Source organism: Myotis daubentonii, chromosome 8, assembly GCF_963259705.1.
Source record: "Myotis daubentonii chromosome 8, mMyoDau2.1, whole genome shotgun sequence".
NCBI classification, from domain to species: Eukaryota; Metazoa; Chordata; class Mammalia; order Chiroptera; family Vespertilionidae; genus Myotis; species Myotis daubentonii.
In genome coordinates this window covers 35,827,068-35,843,139 of record NC_081847.1, presented here as the reverse complement: position 1 = coordinate 35,843,139, position 16,072 = coordinate 35,827,068, and the positions used below count along the sequence as shown (strand labels likewise).

Here is a 16,072-nt window from a genome sequence, read left to right as displayed (position 1 = left end):
CTTGTGGGAGCACTTGTGCAAGAATACCTGAGGCCATCATACACAAGTAAACAAAATTAAATGGAGAGACCATAACAGGTGCTTTGGTCAGCAGTCCTTGTTGTTAGGTCATACCAGCTCAACCAAATGAGTAAGTTTTCCAATAATTATAGCCACCAGATAGCAAATCACCTCAGCTTTTGAGTTTTTCCAGTTGAGGCTCAAGACATCATGAAACAGACAATCCATTCCCTCTGTGCCCTCTCTTCTCGCCCGCTCTTGGACCCGAACCAGGGACCCTTCAGTCTGCAGGCCAATGCTCTATCCACTGAGCCAAACCAATCTATGCTCTTCTCCTCCCTTTTTTTTAGGGCATAAGGCAGGGGGTTTTCAAGCCGTACCAAAAGGAGGGATAAAGAACTCTACTGCTCTACTTGGACACAGAGCAGTCCAAGTAAGACCCCAGAGGCTTAAACTAGTGTACAAGTTGGGGAATTATGATGTGTTCCCACCATAAAGTGAAAGAAAGAATAGAAGGAGATGAGGTTGGAGAAAGGGCTCCCAGGCTGTCCTCACATGGAAGTCATTACAAAGCCTCTCTTTCCCACACTCCCTCTTCACTCTCCTTCTCCCTTTCACCAGGTTCATCTATTTGCTTTAAAATAACCCCTCAATTGAAAATTGAAAACAATTCAGGCCTTAGTCAGGATTTTCACCTTTATCCTGAGAACAATAGGAAACCATTTGGCAGACTTAATTAAATGAGTGGTCAGAGCAGGTTTTCTTTGTAAGTTTATTCTCATTGCTGCACTGAGAATGGTCTGAGAAGGAATGGACAAGAAAGATTTGGACAGAGCAGTCAGGTGGTGATAGGTAAGAGAGATCATGGTGAACCAAGTGGTGGTAGCAATAAGATAGAAGGACAGGTGTGGGAAGTATTTCTAAGGTAGAATTGATAGTCTTGCTGATGGGCTGAATGATCTTTTACCCTCTCTGCATCCACCCCCTTGGGCATTTAACTTTGAAGTGTCCTCTGCCTCTGTCTCTGGACTTGGCCATGTGCCTGGCTCTGGGTAATAGAATGAAGCAGAAGTGCAAGTATGGTGCTTCTAAGTCTACCACTCGAGAGGCCTTGCTCTTTCTTGTGTTTCTGTCCCCAGAGAATGAGCTCAGAGAGAAACGGGTTGGGAAGGGTAGGTTTGCTTACAGACCTAAGACCTATCTGCTTACATTGGACCTTGGACCCTGTGGCCCACACCACACTGAACATATGGACCGAACTAATCGCCAAGGATTTGGCCAAGGCCACACAGCCAGACAGCTGTCGACTGGCACTAAACCCCATCTCTTCTGTTTCACCATGAATGCCCACTTTTCCTACTCGTCCATGGCCACCTCTCTTAAGTCACTTGCAAAGCAGAGGAGCTGTGTTGGTGCTGGTTGGTTCCTTGGCAGTAATAATAGTAGTTAACATTTACTGGGTATTTACTCTGTGCCAGGCACAGGCATCAGGGTTTGCAAAGTCAGATATCTGAAATGGGAAGTAAGGTCACTGAGTGAGGCAAGCAAAGCAGGGACTCTGGTGGCCTAGACCAGTGGTCGGCAAACTGCGGCTCGTGAGCCACATGTGGCTCTTTGGCCCCTTGAGCGTGGCTCTTCCACAAAATACCAACTTCTGCGCATGGGCCACGAAGTTTCCATCGCACTGTACGTTTGCGCCTGCACGTGGTATTTTGTGGAAGAGCCACACTCAAGGGGCCAAAGAGCCGCATGTGGCTCGCGAGCCGCAGTTTGCCGATCACTAGCCTCGACGTTCAAGGCTCTGGCTAAATGGGGGACGGCAGACCATGATGGCCTGGCTAGTATTGCCAGATATTACTGTTTTAAAGAAAAGACATATATTTGAATTTTTATATAGCATTTTCCAATTTAGAAAATTTTAAAAACGAATCCACAATTCAGAAAAAGTACTCTGTAGGCAAATTAAATCACACCTGTTGGCCTGCTTGCAAACTCTGCTTGCCGTTTTCTCACTTCCTCTGACACCCGTTCTGTAAAGGAGCCTTGCCCCTTGTTCTACTGATGGAGCAAGCAAATCTCTTCAAGAGGGTAAATCACTTACTCAGGTCATCTAGCCAAGCTACACAGCTGGGGTCTGTGTGACTCCAAGGTTTGAACGTATGACAGACGGCCTCTTGGATGGGTAAGGGATCAGTGTTCAGACACAGCCAGAGCTGACACCATGACAGAACATGTCCAGGGACAGTAAACTGTCAGTCAGAGACCTCAGTGTAGCAACAAGGGATCATTCAAGACAAATGTGATTGATGTTGCAGAATTTCCCACCTCCCTCTGCCGGAACTTAACAATGGATGTCTCTGTGCCCTCAATAAAATTAAGTTACCACAGCCCTGGCCAGGTAGCTCAGTTGGTTAGAGCATTGATCCCATATGCCAAGGATGCAGTGCCCCTCTCTGAGCAGGTTCTATTCCCATCAGGGCACATGCAAGAAGCAACTAATGAGTGAATGAATAAGTGACTCAGCAAATTGATGTTTCCCCCCCCTTCCCCCGCCTCTCTCTTTAAAAATCAATAAACAAAAATTAAGTCATTGTATGTTTAGGAGAGGTGGCATATGTGGAATAAATACCTTTGGCTTCTTTGTGTCACTTATCAAACTTCTTAACAAACATACTGTGTAGGTCCATAAAAACAATTCTGACTCTTTCACTGGACTGTGAACTCCAGCTATCAGAGGTGGATCTGTTTTGCTTCCAGTTGTCTCCCAGCACCTAGCACAATCTGTGACACAGTAGGTGTTCAATAAATATATGCAGAATAAATGAGTGCGGCTCAGAGGAAGTGAATTGACTTGTCAGGTCACACAGACCAACGTTCCTGTTTTCATACCTTGATTTAGAAGCTCATGCTATTTCTCCACAATCCTGCCTCTTGGAGAGAATCAAGGGAAAGATGTTTCCAGGCTGAGGATCTTGGGCCCAGGAGCTTCCACGTCTTTGGACTCCTATAGAGTAGGAGTTGGTAGAAGTGGTGATAGGGGTAAGCACCTATTAATTAAGCCGTTATCTACCATAATACCTTTTGTAAACCACACATTATAATCTTGACAGCCCTGAGCCCGCTCTTAGGGTATTTACAGAGGGTGGCAGGGTATGAAGGGTAGGCCCTACCTAGGTTTTGCTGTGGAACAGGCTAAGTTCCCATCGCAGTTATGCTGTGTTACCTTGACCTTTGAGTGCCCCTCTCTGAGCCTCCTTCTCCCTGCACCCTGTGGATGAAAAAACTTCACTTCGGGATTATCGGGTTGAAAGGAGATCATCAATGGAAGTGGCTGCCAGTAATTGTGGATTTTTTGGAAGCCTGTCAGCCTGAAGAGAACTGTTGACATTGAGAACAGCCTTGCCAGGATCAGCCAGGCTTAGGGCCAAGGAGTCCCATCTATCAGGCCTTTGCTGCTTTCAAGTGGGTATTAATAGATACAGAAGGCCCTTATCTCTCCCTTGCTTTCACGCTGGGAATTCACTCCTTTCTGCTGAGCCGGGGAAGAGGGATTGTGGGAAGGAGGGCACCTGCTTCTACGTGGGAGGGTGTGTACCTGAATACTTTGGGGAAGGCAGGGCTTTGGAAAACCCCTGGCTTTGGCCTACCAAGCCTGAATAATAGACTTTTCACCTGCTAGGTAAGCTCATGTCCTGTGGGCTTCAGTGTCCTCATCATAAAATGGGCCAACACTATGTCTTCCTTCTCCAGCAATCAGTACAGTGCTTGGCAGGTGGCAGTCAACCTCCCCAGCCCCTCCACCTCACCCCCTCCTTCCCGATGGTCCCCCCCTCCACCCTCCATGGGGCAGGCTGGGCCTCTAGTAGAAGATAAAAGGGGGCTTGCAGGAAAACCCCAACTGTTATTGGGACAGACCTCCTCCCCATTTCCTGGCAAATCCCCTTCTACTTTGAGAGGGATCCAGCGGTTCTCAACCTGTGGGTCGCGACCATCGGAAAACACATATAGCATATCAGATATTTACATTACGATTCATAACAGTAGCAACGTTACACTTATGAAGTAGCAACGAAAATAATTTTATGGTTGAGGGTCACCACAACATGAACTATATTAAAGGGTCGCGGCATTAGGAAGGTTGAGAACCACTGGCGCAGGATTAAAATTTTTTTTTAAAATAGATTTTTATTGATTTCAGAGAGAAAGGGAGAGAGAGAAACATCAATGGGGAGAGAGACTCGTTGAACAGCTGCCTCCTGCACGCCCCCTATTGGGGATCGGAGCTCAGAACCTGGGCTTGTGCCCTTGACCAGAATTGAACCCGGCACCCTTCAGTCCGCAGGCCGATGCTATCTACTGAGCCAGACCGGCTAGAGCTGTTGGTAGGATTTTAAAGTCAATGGCACACGTGGGGCAAGGATGGGAGATGTGTCTGAGGCATAGGACGTGGGCCTGAGAACCCAGAAAAAAGGAGCAATTTCTAGAGATCTGGCTAGAGAGCGCTGGGGCCACAGGTGTGTGTGGAGGTGTCGGGGGTCAAGTAGGGTCTGCCGACGATGAGGTGTACACACCGGACGTTCCGTCCAAAAGGTCTCCACGGGACGGGCAGGGTGATGAGTGTCGAAGCGCAAGTCAGACCACCACGCCTCGCGCAGGGGACGCCCCAGCTGGGGGCGGGGATTGCGAACGCGCCTGGCACCGCCCTGACAAAGCCTGCGCGCGCCCCGTTCTGCGATTGGCCGGCCCTCCTCGCACCGCTGCCCCGTCCCGCCCTCCGCCGCCGGTCCGGCACGCTGCAGCCAATGGACGCCGTCGCCGTCGCCTCCGTCACTGCCTGGACAGCCAATAGTGGCAGCGCTCGGCGGCTCGTGGCTCTTTCGCGGCAAAAAGGATTTGGCGCGCAAAAGTGGCCGGGACTTTGCAGGCAGCGGCGGCCGGGGGCGGAGCGGGATCGAGCTCTCGCCGCGGCCTGCCGCCATGGGTCCGCGCCGCCGCCGCCGCCTGCCACCTGGGCCGCGCGGGCGGTGAGCGCCATGGCCGTGGCCCCCGCGGGCGGCCCATGCGCGCCGGCGCTGGAGGCCCTGCTCGGGGCCGGCGCGTTGCGGCTGCTCGACTCCTCGCAGATCGTCATCATCTCCACCGCGCAGGACACTAGCGCCCCGCCGGCTCCCGCCGGCCCCGCCGTGCGCGCCGGGGGCCCCCGCGACCCCGACCTGCTGCTCTTCGCCACGCCGCAGGCGCCCCGGCCCACACCCAGCGCGCCGCGCCCGGCGCTCGGCCGCCCGCCGGTACGGACACCTAGGACACAGGGCCGAGTGTGCTGCCTGGACCCCCCGCGCAGATCCCGGCGGGGCGCGGTTTGGGGCCAGGAGGCTGCAGGGTCGGGGGAGGGGTGGGCTGAGGCGCCGGGACTGGGCGGTGCCGAGCCTGGGTTGTGCCTCCGGGCCCCGCCCCAGGGTTCGAGATGACCTCGGGCCAGTTCCTATTTGCTCCCTTGTTCTCTGGGCCTCAGCTTCCTCATCAGAGCCGGTCAGACTCAGTAATAATAATAATGGCCCACGTGTATTCAGCCGGCGCTGCCTGCATGCCAGGCCTCTGGCCCACCTCAAGCCCGCTAAAGCTCAAAACCCGGGCTGTGAGCTCGGTGTTGTCTCTGTGGCCATCTAAAGAGAGGCCCAGAGAGGGGAAGTGACTTGCCCCGGGTCACACAGCTGCAAGTGGTGGGACTAGGATTTCAACCGAGGCCTGCTGGCTTCAGATCAGAACTTGTGGCTTGGTAGTGGGCATGGCTACTTGGGGAGGTGAAAGGGCGGCATCCTGGGGCCAGACTGTTGAAGAGCCTTTGAGAAAGCCCTCCTTCCTGCCCTGATGCTTGACTGCCAGCTGCAGGCCTGGGACTCTGGGGACCGGCCTGGCTGGGAGGCCTTCTCTGCAGGGCGGGGTGGCCGGGCCAGCTGCTGATTCCCCTCCCTCTGCCTGTCCTTCCATCTGCCACCCTCTCCCCTCCCAGGCTCTGGTTGCCATGGAACCTCATTAATCAGGCAGGCAGACCCCTTGAAAGTACTGGGTAGGCTGGGCCTCTGGGAGCTGGAGAGGGGGCCCCCAGTGCCAGGAGAGTAAACATCCCGAGGAGATGACTTGATCAAGTGCTCCCCGAGCAACAAGAGGTTCAAGATCAGTTCAGATTGGGGGGCCAAGAGCTGGCTGAATTACCTGGGAAGAAGGGAGTGGAGGCCTGGAGCTTGGACCTGTGGGCTGCAGGACAGGGCGTGGAGACCAGTCTGACTGGCGAAGCTTGTGGGTGAAGGTGGGGCACAGACTGGCAGGCAGGGGCAGCAGGCCAGGCTGGATAGGGTCTCAGCAGGGGGCTTGGAGCAAGTGGGAGGGGAGAGGCAGGGCCCAGGACAAGGAGGTGGAAGCTGCTCAACTGCCGGTGGAGGCCTAGGTGGCAGCTGGTCCCTGAGGCATCCTCTAACCCCCTTGGCCCCATGCCCAGTGCTGCCTTCCTTCCGGAATCACCAAGATGCTAATAATAATAATAGTAGCACCATTGTTTTGAGACTGTTTTGTTTGTCGGGCTCTGTGCCAAGGCACGCTACCCAATTAACTCATGTACTCATGTAACCCTCTCAACAACGGTCCCCGTTTACAGATGGGGAGGCTGAGGCCGAGAGATCTTAGAATCTTCCCTAGTTATTCAGCTAGTAATTGCTGGGGCCAGTCCAAATCTCCTGAGCGGTTAACCTAACCATTGGGATGCCTGGCCTCCTAGAGATGTTAATAGCAGTTGAAGGAAGCCCAGGGGCCCTTCCTCCTAATGAGGGATGGTTTAGGGGTGGAGGGTGGGGGTACCGGTGGCCTGTTCCCGTTGGTACCATCTTGGGGCCTGGAAAATAACTTCCATTTAGCTGACTTGACAAGTACTCAGCAGGCCCAGGGCTATGGGTCCTGCCCTCAGGGAGCTGAATTCCTGGCTCAGAGTGACTGCCAGGGACTTGGCCAATGAAACATGCCCTCAGCTTCACCCCCAGTGGTGTCCGAGGCAGCCTCAGTGAGCATTCCACTCATTCAACAGTTTTTAGTGCGCCCCCATGAGGTACTAGGCACAGAGGCAAGTATGGGGCCTCTGCCTCATAGTACTTAGGGTTGGTGGGCAGGAGTGGGGCTGGCACCATCCTGGAGCTGAAGCTTTTGCCCTCCAATAACCCCCCAATGAGTTGTTGCCTCCACTGACCCACTGCATTGGTGTTCCTGGGGGGCAAGTTCTTGAAACAAACTGCAGGCTCAGTTTTTACATCAGTGAGCGCTCATTGAGCACTTCCTGCATACCAGGCTCTGCAACTCAGCTATCTCTCCTGGACCTTCCTGTCTACCGCTACCGTGTTGTCATGGCTTTCAAGAAACAAACTAGTCCGGCTGGTGTGGTTCCGTTGGTTGGGCGTCATCCTGTGCACCCAAAGGTTGCCAGTTGGATTCCCGGTCAGGGCACATGTTCGGGTTGTGGGCTCGATCCCCAGTAGGGGGTATGCAGGAGGCAGCTGACCAATGTTTTGTTCTCATCGATGTGTCTCTCCCTCCCTCTTTCTAAAATAGTAATTAAAAAGGTTTTTAAGAAACTAAATATAATACACATTTACCATAGAAAAAGAGTTAAGAGACTAAAAAGTTGAAGGAGGCAGAATCCCAACTCCATTTTTCCTTTTCCTAAGCCTATTTTTATTTTTAGGTTGTTATGACAGTATTTTTCTAAAATTTTGAAAACTGTAGTTTTCCCTTTATTTCCATGTTCAAACAGTGCACCGCCCACACTTTGCAGATAACAGTCCCCCCATGGTCCTCTCTCCCATGCATAGGTTACCCCTGAAATGCATTCTATAATAATAGAAACTGAACCAGAGAAAAAATGGTTTCAGGAGCTTTTTTAATTCAAAAAAAGATTATATACATGCTTTGCCCTAATGTTTTTCTTGTCAGTCTTTGAGAGGATTCTGTGTTGACCTGCCTCAGTCTTTTTTTTTTTTTTTTTAAATATATTTTATTGATTTTTTACAGAGAGGAAGGGAGAGATATAGAGAGTTAGAAACATCGATGAGAGAGAAGCATCAATCAGCTGCCTGCTGCACATCTCCCACTGGGGATGTGCCCGCAACCCAGGTACATGCCCTTGACTGGAATCGAACCTGGGACCTTTCAGTCCGCAGGCCGACGCTCTATTCACTGAGCCAAACCGGTTTCGGCCGGCCTGCCTCAGTCTTTGACAGCTGTGTGATATTCCAGGGTCTGGATGAACCACAGATTCTGTAGCCCCCTCCCATGGGTGGGTTTTTGAGTCGTTAGATTTTTTCACCAGCGTTCTGTGCTTTCCAGGACCCCTAGAGAATGCTGGCAGAAATGGGTGTCCATCTGCTTGAGCCCTTGTTTTAGAGTGTGGTATCGACCTGTCTTCAGGAAGAAGGGAAGGGATGCATTTGTCATCCTGCTAAGGGTTCGGGCAGCAGGGGAAAGGCTAGCGAGGGGGAACATTCTGGTTGGCTTTTGGGGGCCTGGCTCTGGCTTCTGGACTGGCTTCTAGGGAGGCAGGACCTGTGGTGAATATTAACGTGGGCTCTGTGCCAGCCCATTACATTAGGGTTGAAATCCTGCCTCCACCTCTCACTATCTTGTATGACCTCTTGTGTGACCTCTCCGAGGTACTGTACAGCTCCTTGTGAAGTGGAGGTCATGATAGCTAGCACCTGCTGCAAGTCTGGTTGGAGGGTTTGATGAGTGAGTGCAGGTGAAGCGGTTCCTTGGTGTACACAGGAAGCATCCAGCATGTGCCAGCGCTTTTACCCCGAGACACCCGAGGGAATCCTTGAATGTGTGAGAGGGAGTGTCTGGGTCCATTAGCATGTGGGGAGGTTCAGTCAGCAGACATGGGTTGATGCCAGGGCCCGTGCAGACACTGTGTATAGAGATTATTTAGACCCAGTGCCTGCCTCTAAAGGACTCCCTGGCTTCTTGGGAAGTCAAACACATCTGTAGACATTTGTAGCGAGAGACAGTGTGGGAAAAGGTTGGGTTCCCGGCAGTTTAGAGGGCGGAGAGGTGCAGTCTCTATTGCAGGATCCTATAGACTTAGTGAGGGGTAAGGTACCTGCCCTCAGGAGCAGGCGTGAAGGGCAGGAAGGAGGGAATAACCAGGGTGGACTAAGGTTTGGAGGCACAGGTTTGTGAAGAAGCATGTCTCAGCAGAGGTTCATGTGAAGAAGTCATAACAGATGAGGATAAAGGTGGAGGGGGCAGATGGAGGCGGGAGGCCAGTGGGGAGACAGCTGAAAGGTCCAGATGGGAGGTGGTAGTGGCTCCGGTGATGGGATTTCTTGGCAAATAGAGGCCATGAGGTCAGTGGCAGGGCTAAATGAGGCTCTAGCTTGGGAAACCCCACCCCCGCCCTCCAGCTCTACATTGCCAGGGAGTGCTGTGATTGGCAGAGGGGAGGAGGTACATCTGGTTTGGGATGTGTTTGAGATGACTGTGAGACTTACTGGGCAATCTCCATCCTTGCGTGTGTGTAGCAAAATCGGAATCCTGGCTCTGCCCCTTCCTGATTGCATGACCTTAGGCCTCTCTGGGTTTGGTTGCTTTATTTGTAAAATGGGGCCGTTATGGTGCTGCTAGTCCATAAGATGGAATGAACTACTTACTATATGCAAAGCACACGGTGAGCACCAGCTACTGCCGTGTTCATAGATAAAAACCCGAGAGGTGGTGACTTGCCCAAGGATTCCGTATTCGACTGGCTTAAAATAAACATCACACAATTTCTGTGGGTCAGGAATTCAGAGGAGACTTAGCTGGGTGCTTCTGGCTCAGGGTCTCTTTTGAGGCAGCTAAAATGTTGGCCTGGGCTACAGTTGTCTGAAGGCAGGACTAGGGTTGGAGACTGTTTCGAAGCTCAGTCATGTTGCTGTTGGAAAGAGGCCTCAGTTCCTTGCCACTTGGGACTGTCCTTTGAGCTACTTGAGGACCAGCATGACATGGCAGCTGCCCCCACCCTGCCCCCCAGAATGAGTGATCCAAAACAGCAAGGAGGAAGCTCTAATGGGTCTCTGACCCAGTCTCAGAAGTGACTGTATGTCACTTCTGCCACATGCAGTTCATTAGAAAGATCTAGCTTCTATTTAAGGGGGGAGAATTAGGTTCCGTCTTTTGAAAGGAGGGGTATCAAAAAATTTATAAAACATATTTTAAAACCACCACAAGCCCCCAGGTATAGTGGTAGAGCTGGGACTTGAACTTGGGTCTTCTGCTTTCCAGTTGAGTGGTCTATCTGTGAGGTAGGATTGTGTCCCCTAGGATCTCCCCTAACACACAAAGGCATCCTGGTAGAGAAATTGAGATGGGGTAGCCAGGAACCTCAGCCAGGTCTCTTGTGGCCTCACTCTCCTGGGTACTGAGTATCCTCCCATTGTTTTTTGCCATAGGTAAAGCGGAGGCTGGACCTGGAAACTGACCATCAATACCTGGCTGAGAGCAGCGGGCTAGCCCGGGGGAGAGGCCGCCACCCAGGAAAAGGTACCCACAGAGCTCAGGCTAGTGCAGGCTCCCTGCCTGGGCCCAGGTTGGGAGTGTGGATAGACAAACATGCTTGCAAACTAAGTTCTGGTCTCTCAGGCCTGGGCCTGAGCCAGGCCTCTGGGGGCCCCAAAGGGCAGCTGCAGTGTCTGTCTGGCATGGTTTCCCCAGGCCCTGGCGGTGGGGAGTTCCCCAGCCTGAAGAGGAATGCTGTGGTTGGCAGGCAGCAGCCACAGGGCCTCCCTGCTTGGCCTCACCAAAGGAAGGAGCCATCTGTCAATCCCCCACCCCCATCCTCCTGCCCTACATTGCCAGGGAGGCTGGCCCAACTGGGTGTGTGGGTGGTGCTGAGGGACCCTGTCTTGCCTGTCCCCTGCCCCAGGTGTGAAATCCCCAGGGGAGAAGTCGCGCTATGAGACATCCCTGAATCTGACCACCAAACGCTTCCTGGAGCTGCTGAGCCGCTCAGCTGATGGTGTTGTTGATCTGAACTGGGCAGCTGAGGTGCTGAAGGTGCAGAAACGGCGCATCTACGACATCACCAATGTCCTGGAGGGCATTCAGCTCATCGCCAAGAAATCCAAGAACCACATCCAGTGGCTGTAGGTACCAGCCAAACAGGAGGGCAGGCAGAGGTCCAGGTCAGATCAGCCTAGAGGAGCTGATAGTGAGACCCACTGTGGCAGCTGCATCTCCATCTTATAACTGGGGACACTGAGGCTTAGAGAGGAAAAGTGTCTTTTCCTGAGGTGGCAGTTGCAGGGAAGTACACAAATCTTGCATATCCAGCTTAGTGCAGCTTTGCATACTTCACCTGGGTAACCACCATCCAGATCAGGAGACAGCATTTCCAGCACCCCAGAAAGTTTCCTCATGTCCTCCCCAGTCATTGCCCACCCCTCATGCCGACGCTCTATCCACTGAGCCAAACCGGTTTTGGCAATTCTTGTTAATTCTTGTTTTATTTTTTCCTTCTCCCATCTTTCCCCGGTCATCCTACCTTCCGTCTCCTGACAAATCTGCCTTTTCACTTTGTTTTTTCCCCCAATTACAGTTGGTATTCAATATTATTTTGTATTAGTTTCAGGTACACAGCACAGTGGTTAAACAATCATACTTTTCAGTGTTTCCCTCGATATTTCCAGCACCCACCTGGCACCATACATCGTTATTATAATATTACTGACTGTTGCTGTACTGTACAGCCCCATGACTCTGTTACAAATACCAATTTGTATTTCTCAGTCCCTTCAGCTTTTTCACTCAGTTTCCCATCCTGGCACCCGTCAGTTTGTTCTCTGTATCTATGTGTCTGTTTCTGTTTTGTTTGTTTATATTGTTCTTTAGATTCCACATAGTACACATGAAATCATGTGGTATTTGTCTTTCTCTGACTAACTTATTTCACTTAGGATAATACCTTTTAGGTTCACCCAGGCTGTTACAAATGATAAGATTTCATTCTCTTTTATGGCTGAGTAATATTCCATTGTATATATGTACAACAGCTTTTTTATCTGCTTGTCCATTGATGGGCAACATTGGGCTGCTTCCATTTCTTAGCCATTGTAAATAATGCTGCAATGAAAATAAGGATCTGTATAGCCTTTCAAATTAGTGTTTTGGATTTCTTTGGATAGATACCCAGAAGTGGAATCACTGGGTCAGTGCCTTTTCAGTTTTTGATACATCATCCCATTCTGCATCTTTTTTCTTTTTACTTGACAATGCTTTAGAAGTACTTCCATGTATACATCTAATGCGTTGTCATTCTTTCATACAGCTATGTCGTATTTCACGGCATGTCTGTGCCATCATTTACTTATCCAGCTCCCTCTGAGGGACAGGTGGGTGTTTAGAGATATTCAGGTCTGACTTTAAGCCCATGCCAGTCTAACTTGGAGCCCTGTTTCAGCCCTCTGCTGTTTGTCAACTGAGGAGCCAGATCAAGAGAGGAGCAAGGGCTCACCTGGGTCTCAGAACAGAGGCAGCGGCAGGCTGGGTGCAGAGGGTCAGGTCTCAGAACAGAGGCAGCAGCAGACTGGGTGCAGAGGGTGCAGGATCTATTAACCCTCCCTGTACCTCTCCACAGAGGCAGTCATGCCACGGTAGGTATTGGTGGGCAGCTTGAAGGACTGACCAAGGACCTACAGCAACTGCAGGAGAATGAGCGGCAGCTAGACCACCTGATCCACGTCTGTACCACTCAACTTCAGCTGCTCTCTGAGGATGCCGACAGCCAACGATATCCTTGACTGTGGAGGGCAGGCCCCACCCAAGTGAGACTAGAGAGACTATCCCAGGCCCTGGGTTCAGGAGAGAGTGAGCTCTGGCTTTACATGCAAGTCCTGGCTCAGCATTGACTCACTGACACTGAACAAGTTACTTTATCTATCTGAGTCTCAGCTTCATCTCCAAAGGGAGAAACAAGTCCAATTCCAGAATTGCTAGATTAAAACGAGAAAAGCTGGTACCAGCAACAACAAGCACTTAGCACAGTGATTCAGTACATGGTTGTAGCATTAGGATTAGAGATACAAATTTTTATCATTCATAAAAATAGAAACTTTATTTTAAAATAAGCTTTTTTTTTTTTTTAAGTGAATACCCACATTATGTTTATAAATTTTGGAGACAACCACTAATTGACAACATGATCATGAGTCAGAATAAATTCTTAACACCAGAATGGATTCATCACACAGATGTGGAAATTGAGGCTCAGGGCCATGAGATAGGCTTGAGCACAAACTGTGTGTCAGGTGAAGGATGGCGAGGACAGGAGTGACTATGCAAGTGTGGCTGCTACCTTAGCTGTCTGAGTGGGTGGCCCCCAGAGGTCAAAGGTTATGTGGTTCTTGACTCCACCAACCCTGGCCTACGTGACTTGCCAAGATCTTCGTAGCATTGCAGACCCCGCGGAGCAGATGGTCATGGTGATCAAGGCCCCTCCTGAGACCCAGCTTCAAGCCATGGACTCCTCAGAGGTGAGATTGGGATCCCAGGTCCGACCAGGATAGGCTGGGCTGGCACAGTGGTCAGCTGAACCTCAGTTTAACCTGCCTGCCACCCCCACCAGGCCTTTCAGATCTCCCTTAAGAGCCAACAAGGCCCCATCGATGTTTTCCTGTGCCCTGAGGAGAGTGCAGTTGGGGTCAGCCCTAGGAAGACCCCGCCCCAAGGGGCAGCTTCTGGGGAGGAGGACAGGGCAGCTGATCCCTCCACTGCAGTGCCACCACTGTCATCTCTCCCCTCCACCCCTGACATGGATCCCAGCCAGCCCCTGCTCAGCCTGGAACAAGGTGGGTGAAGGGTGGGCGGGCGGGTGAAGGGTGGTGGTGGGCAGGCCTAACAGCCCCCTCTGCCCTCCCTGCTGGGGCATCTCCGGCCTGTGATGCTCCCCCATCTCCCCAGAACCTCTGCTTTCCCGGATGGGTGGCCTGCGGGCTGCCATGGATGAAGACCACCTGTCTCCACTGGTGGCAGCCGACTCACTCCTGGAGCATGTGCGGGAGGACTTCTCCAGCCTCCTCCCTGAGGAGTTCATCAGCCTGTCTCCTCCGCATGGGGCCCTCGACTACCACTTTGGCCTTGAGGAGGGCGAGGGCATCAAAGACCTCTTCGACTGTGACTTTGGGGACCTCACCCCCCTGGATTTCTGACAGGGCTTATGGGGACCAGGGCCTCCTGAGATGCCCACCCTGTCTCTGCAGTCCTGGAGCCCCCTGCTCCTGGCCATGCTCCCAGCCTGATTGGAAATGTTTAATTTATACCCCTTTCCTCTATCTCCAGAAGCTTGTAGCTCTGGAGTCTGGCTATTGCCAAGAGGCTGAGCAAGCCAGAAAGGGAAGGATTCTGTTTGTGGTGTGTATGTGCATGCACCCAATACCCAACGTGTGTACACAGGGTGAGTGGTGTATGGGCATGTGTGTGTGCATGTACCGGGGAATGAAGGTGAACACATCTGAGCGTGCATTGAAAACACGCCCCAGTGTGTCCACGTGTGTGCATGAGTCCATGTGTGTGTATGGTGGGGGCTCTAACTGCACTTTTGGTCTCCTTGCTCCAGGGGCCCCACAAGGCCCAGGGTGGCCACCTGCCCCCAGTATCCTGCGTGCTGACCAGGCCAGGTAGTGAGGCCTTGGCCTGTTTGTTTGCAGGACAGCAAGAGCACTTCTGTCGTCTTAAAGGTTTTTCTGACTGAAGCTTTAATGGAGCGTTATTTATTTATCAAGGTCTCTTTGGCAAGCCTGGGGCACCAGCAAAGGGTAGGAGGGTTGTGGCGCTGGAGTCCCTGAGCTGTTCTTTGCCCCACTCTGAAGGAGTTGAGGCCTCAGCGGTTTTATTTATTGGGAGAGTGAGGGAGGGAGGAAAACTGACTGACAGCCATGGGTGGGTCAAGGGGGTGGTCCCTCCCCAGGGGGTTACTGCAGGGCTCCAGCGGCCCCCCAGGACGGATGGGAGAGGTGAGTGAGGGGCCTTCACCGACAGGGTGGGCAGGAGGGGTGGGTAAAGGGCCTACTTCCCTAGCCCAGCTCACGGCCGCTCCTGTGGCATTTGAAGTGCCCCCCTCCACTCCACTTCTTGGTCTGCTCCATCCTCCAATGTGCACTTTGATTTGCCTTCCTAACAGCTCTGTTCCCTTCTGCTTTGGTTTTAATAAATGTTTTGATGGTGTTTGGGCCAGGTTCTGGGATTGTGTACTGGGAGCAAATCTGGGGGTGGGAAAGGTCAAGATTGCTGAGAAAAATACCCATTCTCTTTTTCTAAAGGATATTTTTATTGGTTTCAGAGAGGAAGAGAGGGAGAAATGAAACATCAATGATGAGAGATAATCATTGATCGGCTGCCTCCTGCACACCCTCTACTGGGAATCGGGCCGCAACCTGGGCATGTGTCCTTGACCGAAATCGAACCCAGGACCCTTCAGTCCACAGGCCAACGCTCTAGCCATTGAGCCAAACCAGCCAGGGCAGCCATTCTCTACTTCCCTCCTCCCTGTCCTTACTTAGTTTCATTTCATTTGAGCCTCACAGCCCCAAGAAAGGTAGGCTAGGCTTCACCACCACCATTTTTGTCCTAACTTAAAAACTGATCCAATGGAGCAGTAATGGGAACTCCCTACTTTCCCCAGCCCCAGAGAAGCTACTCTGCTATGTTCCTGGGCATTTGTAAGCATGCAACAAATAATCACAACTGACCAATTCTGTGTCAGGATCTTTCAGGTTCTGGGGATACAAGTTCCCGCCTCTCACCATCTGTTGGAGGGGACTCAAAATCAGGGAGGGCTTCCTGAAAGAGTGCTTGAGATGAGAGCGGTAGTTAACTGAGGAGGAAAACATGAACAGAACGAGCAGAGGGCAGTGTGGGCAAAGGCCCTGGAGCAGGAGGGAGCAGGGCACAGAATCAGGTTTGGCTGGGATGAGGACCCCGGTGGAGAGTTCAGTTGGGCTTTATTCAGGGGACAAGACTCACTGATGAGCCCGGGAGTGATGTCTTGTTTTACATTTTGAAT

At 51.8% G+C, this 16,072-nt stretch overlaps 1 protein-coding gene across 1 annotated transcript; it reads left to right on the top strand.

Annotated features, from left to right (window-relative positions):
• Positions 1–4,541: 4,541 nt before the first annotated feature.
• On the top strand, positions 4,542–15,234 carry E2F1 (E2F transcription factor 1). The gene is made up of 7 exons (XM_059705895.1): positions 4,542–5,288; positions 10,467–10,557; positions 10,940–11,159; positions 12,650–12,802; positions 13,430–13,544; positions 13,637–13,859; positions 13,972–15,234. Exons 1-7 carry the CDS (start codon positions 4,557–4,559, stop codon positions 14,217–14,219), a joined length of 1,782 nt encoding a protein of 593 aa, XP_059561878.1. The 5' UTR covers positions 4,542–4,556; the 3' UTR covers positions 14,220–15,234.
• Positions 15,235–16,072: the final 838 nt, after the last annotated feature.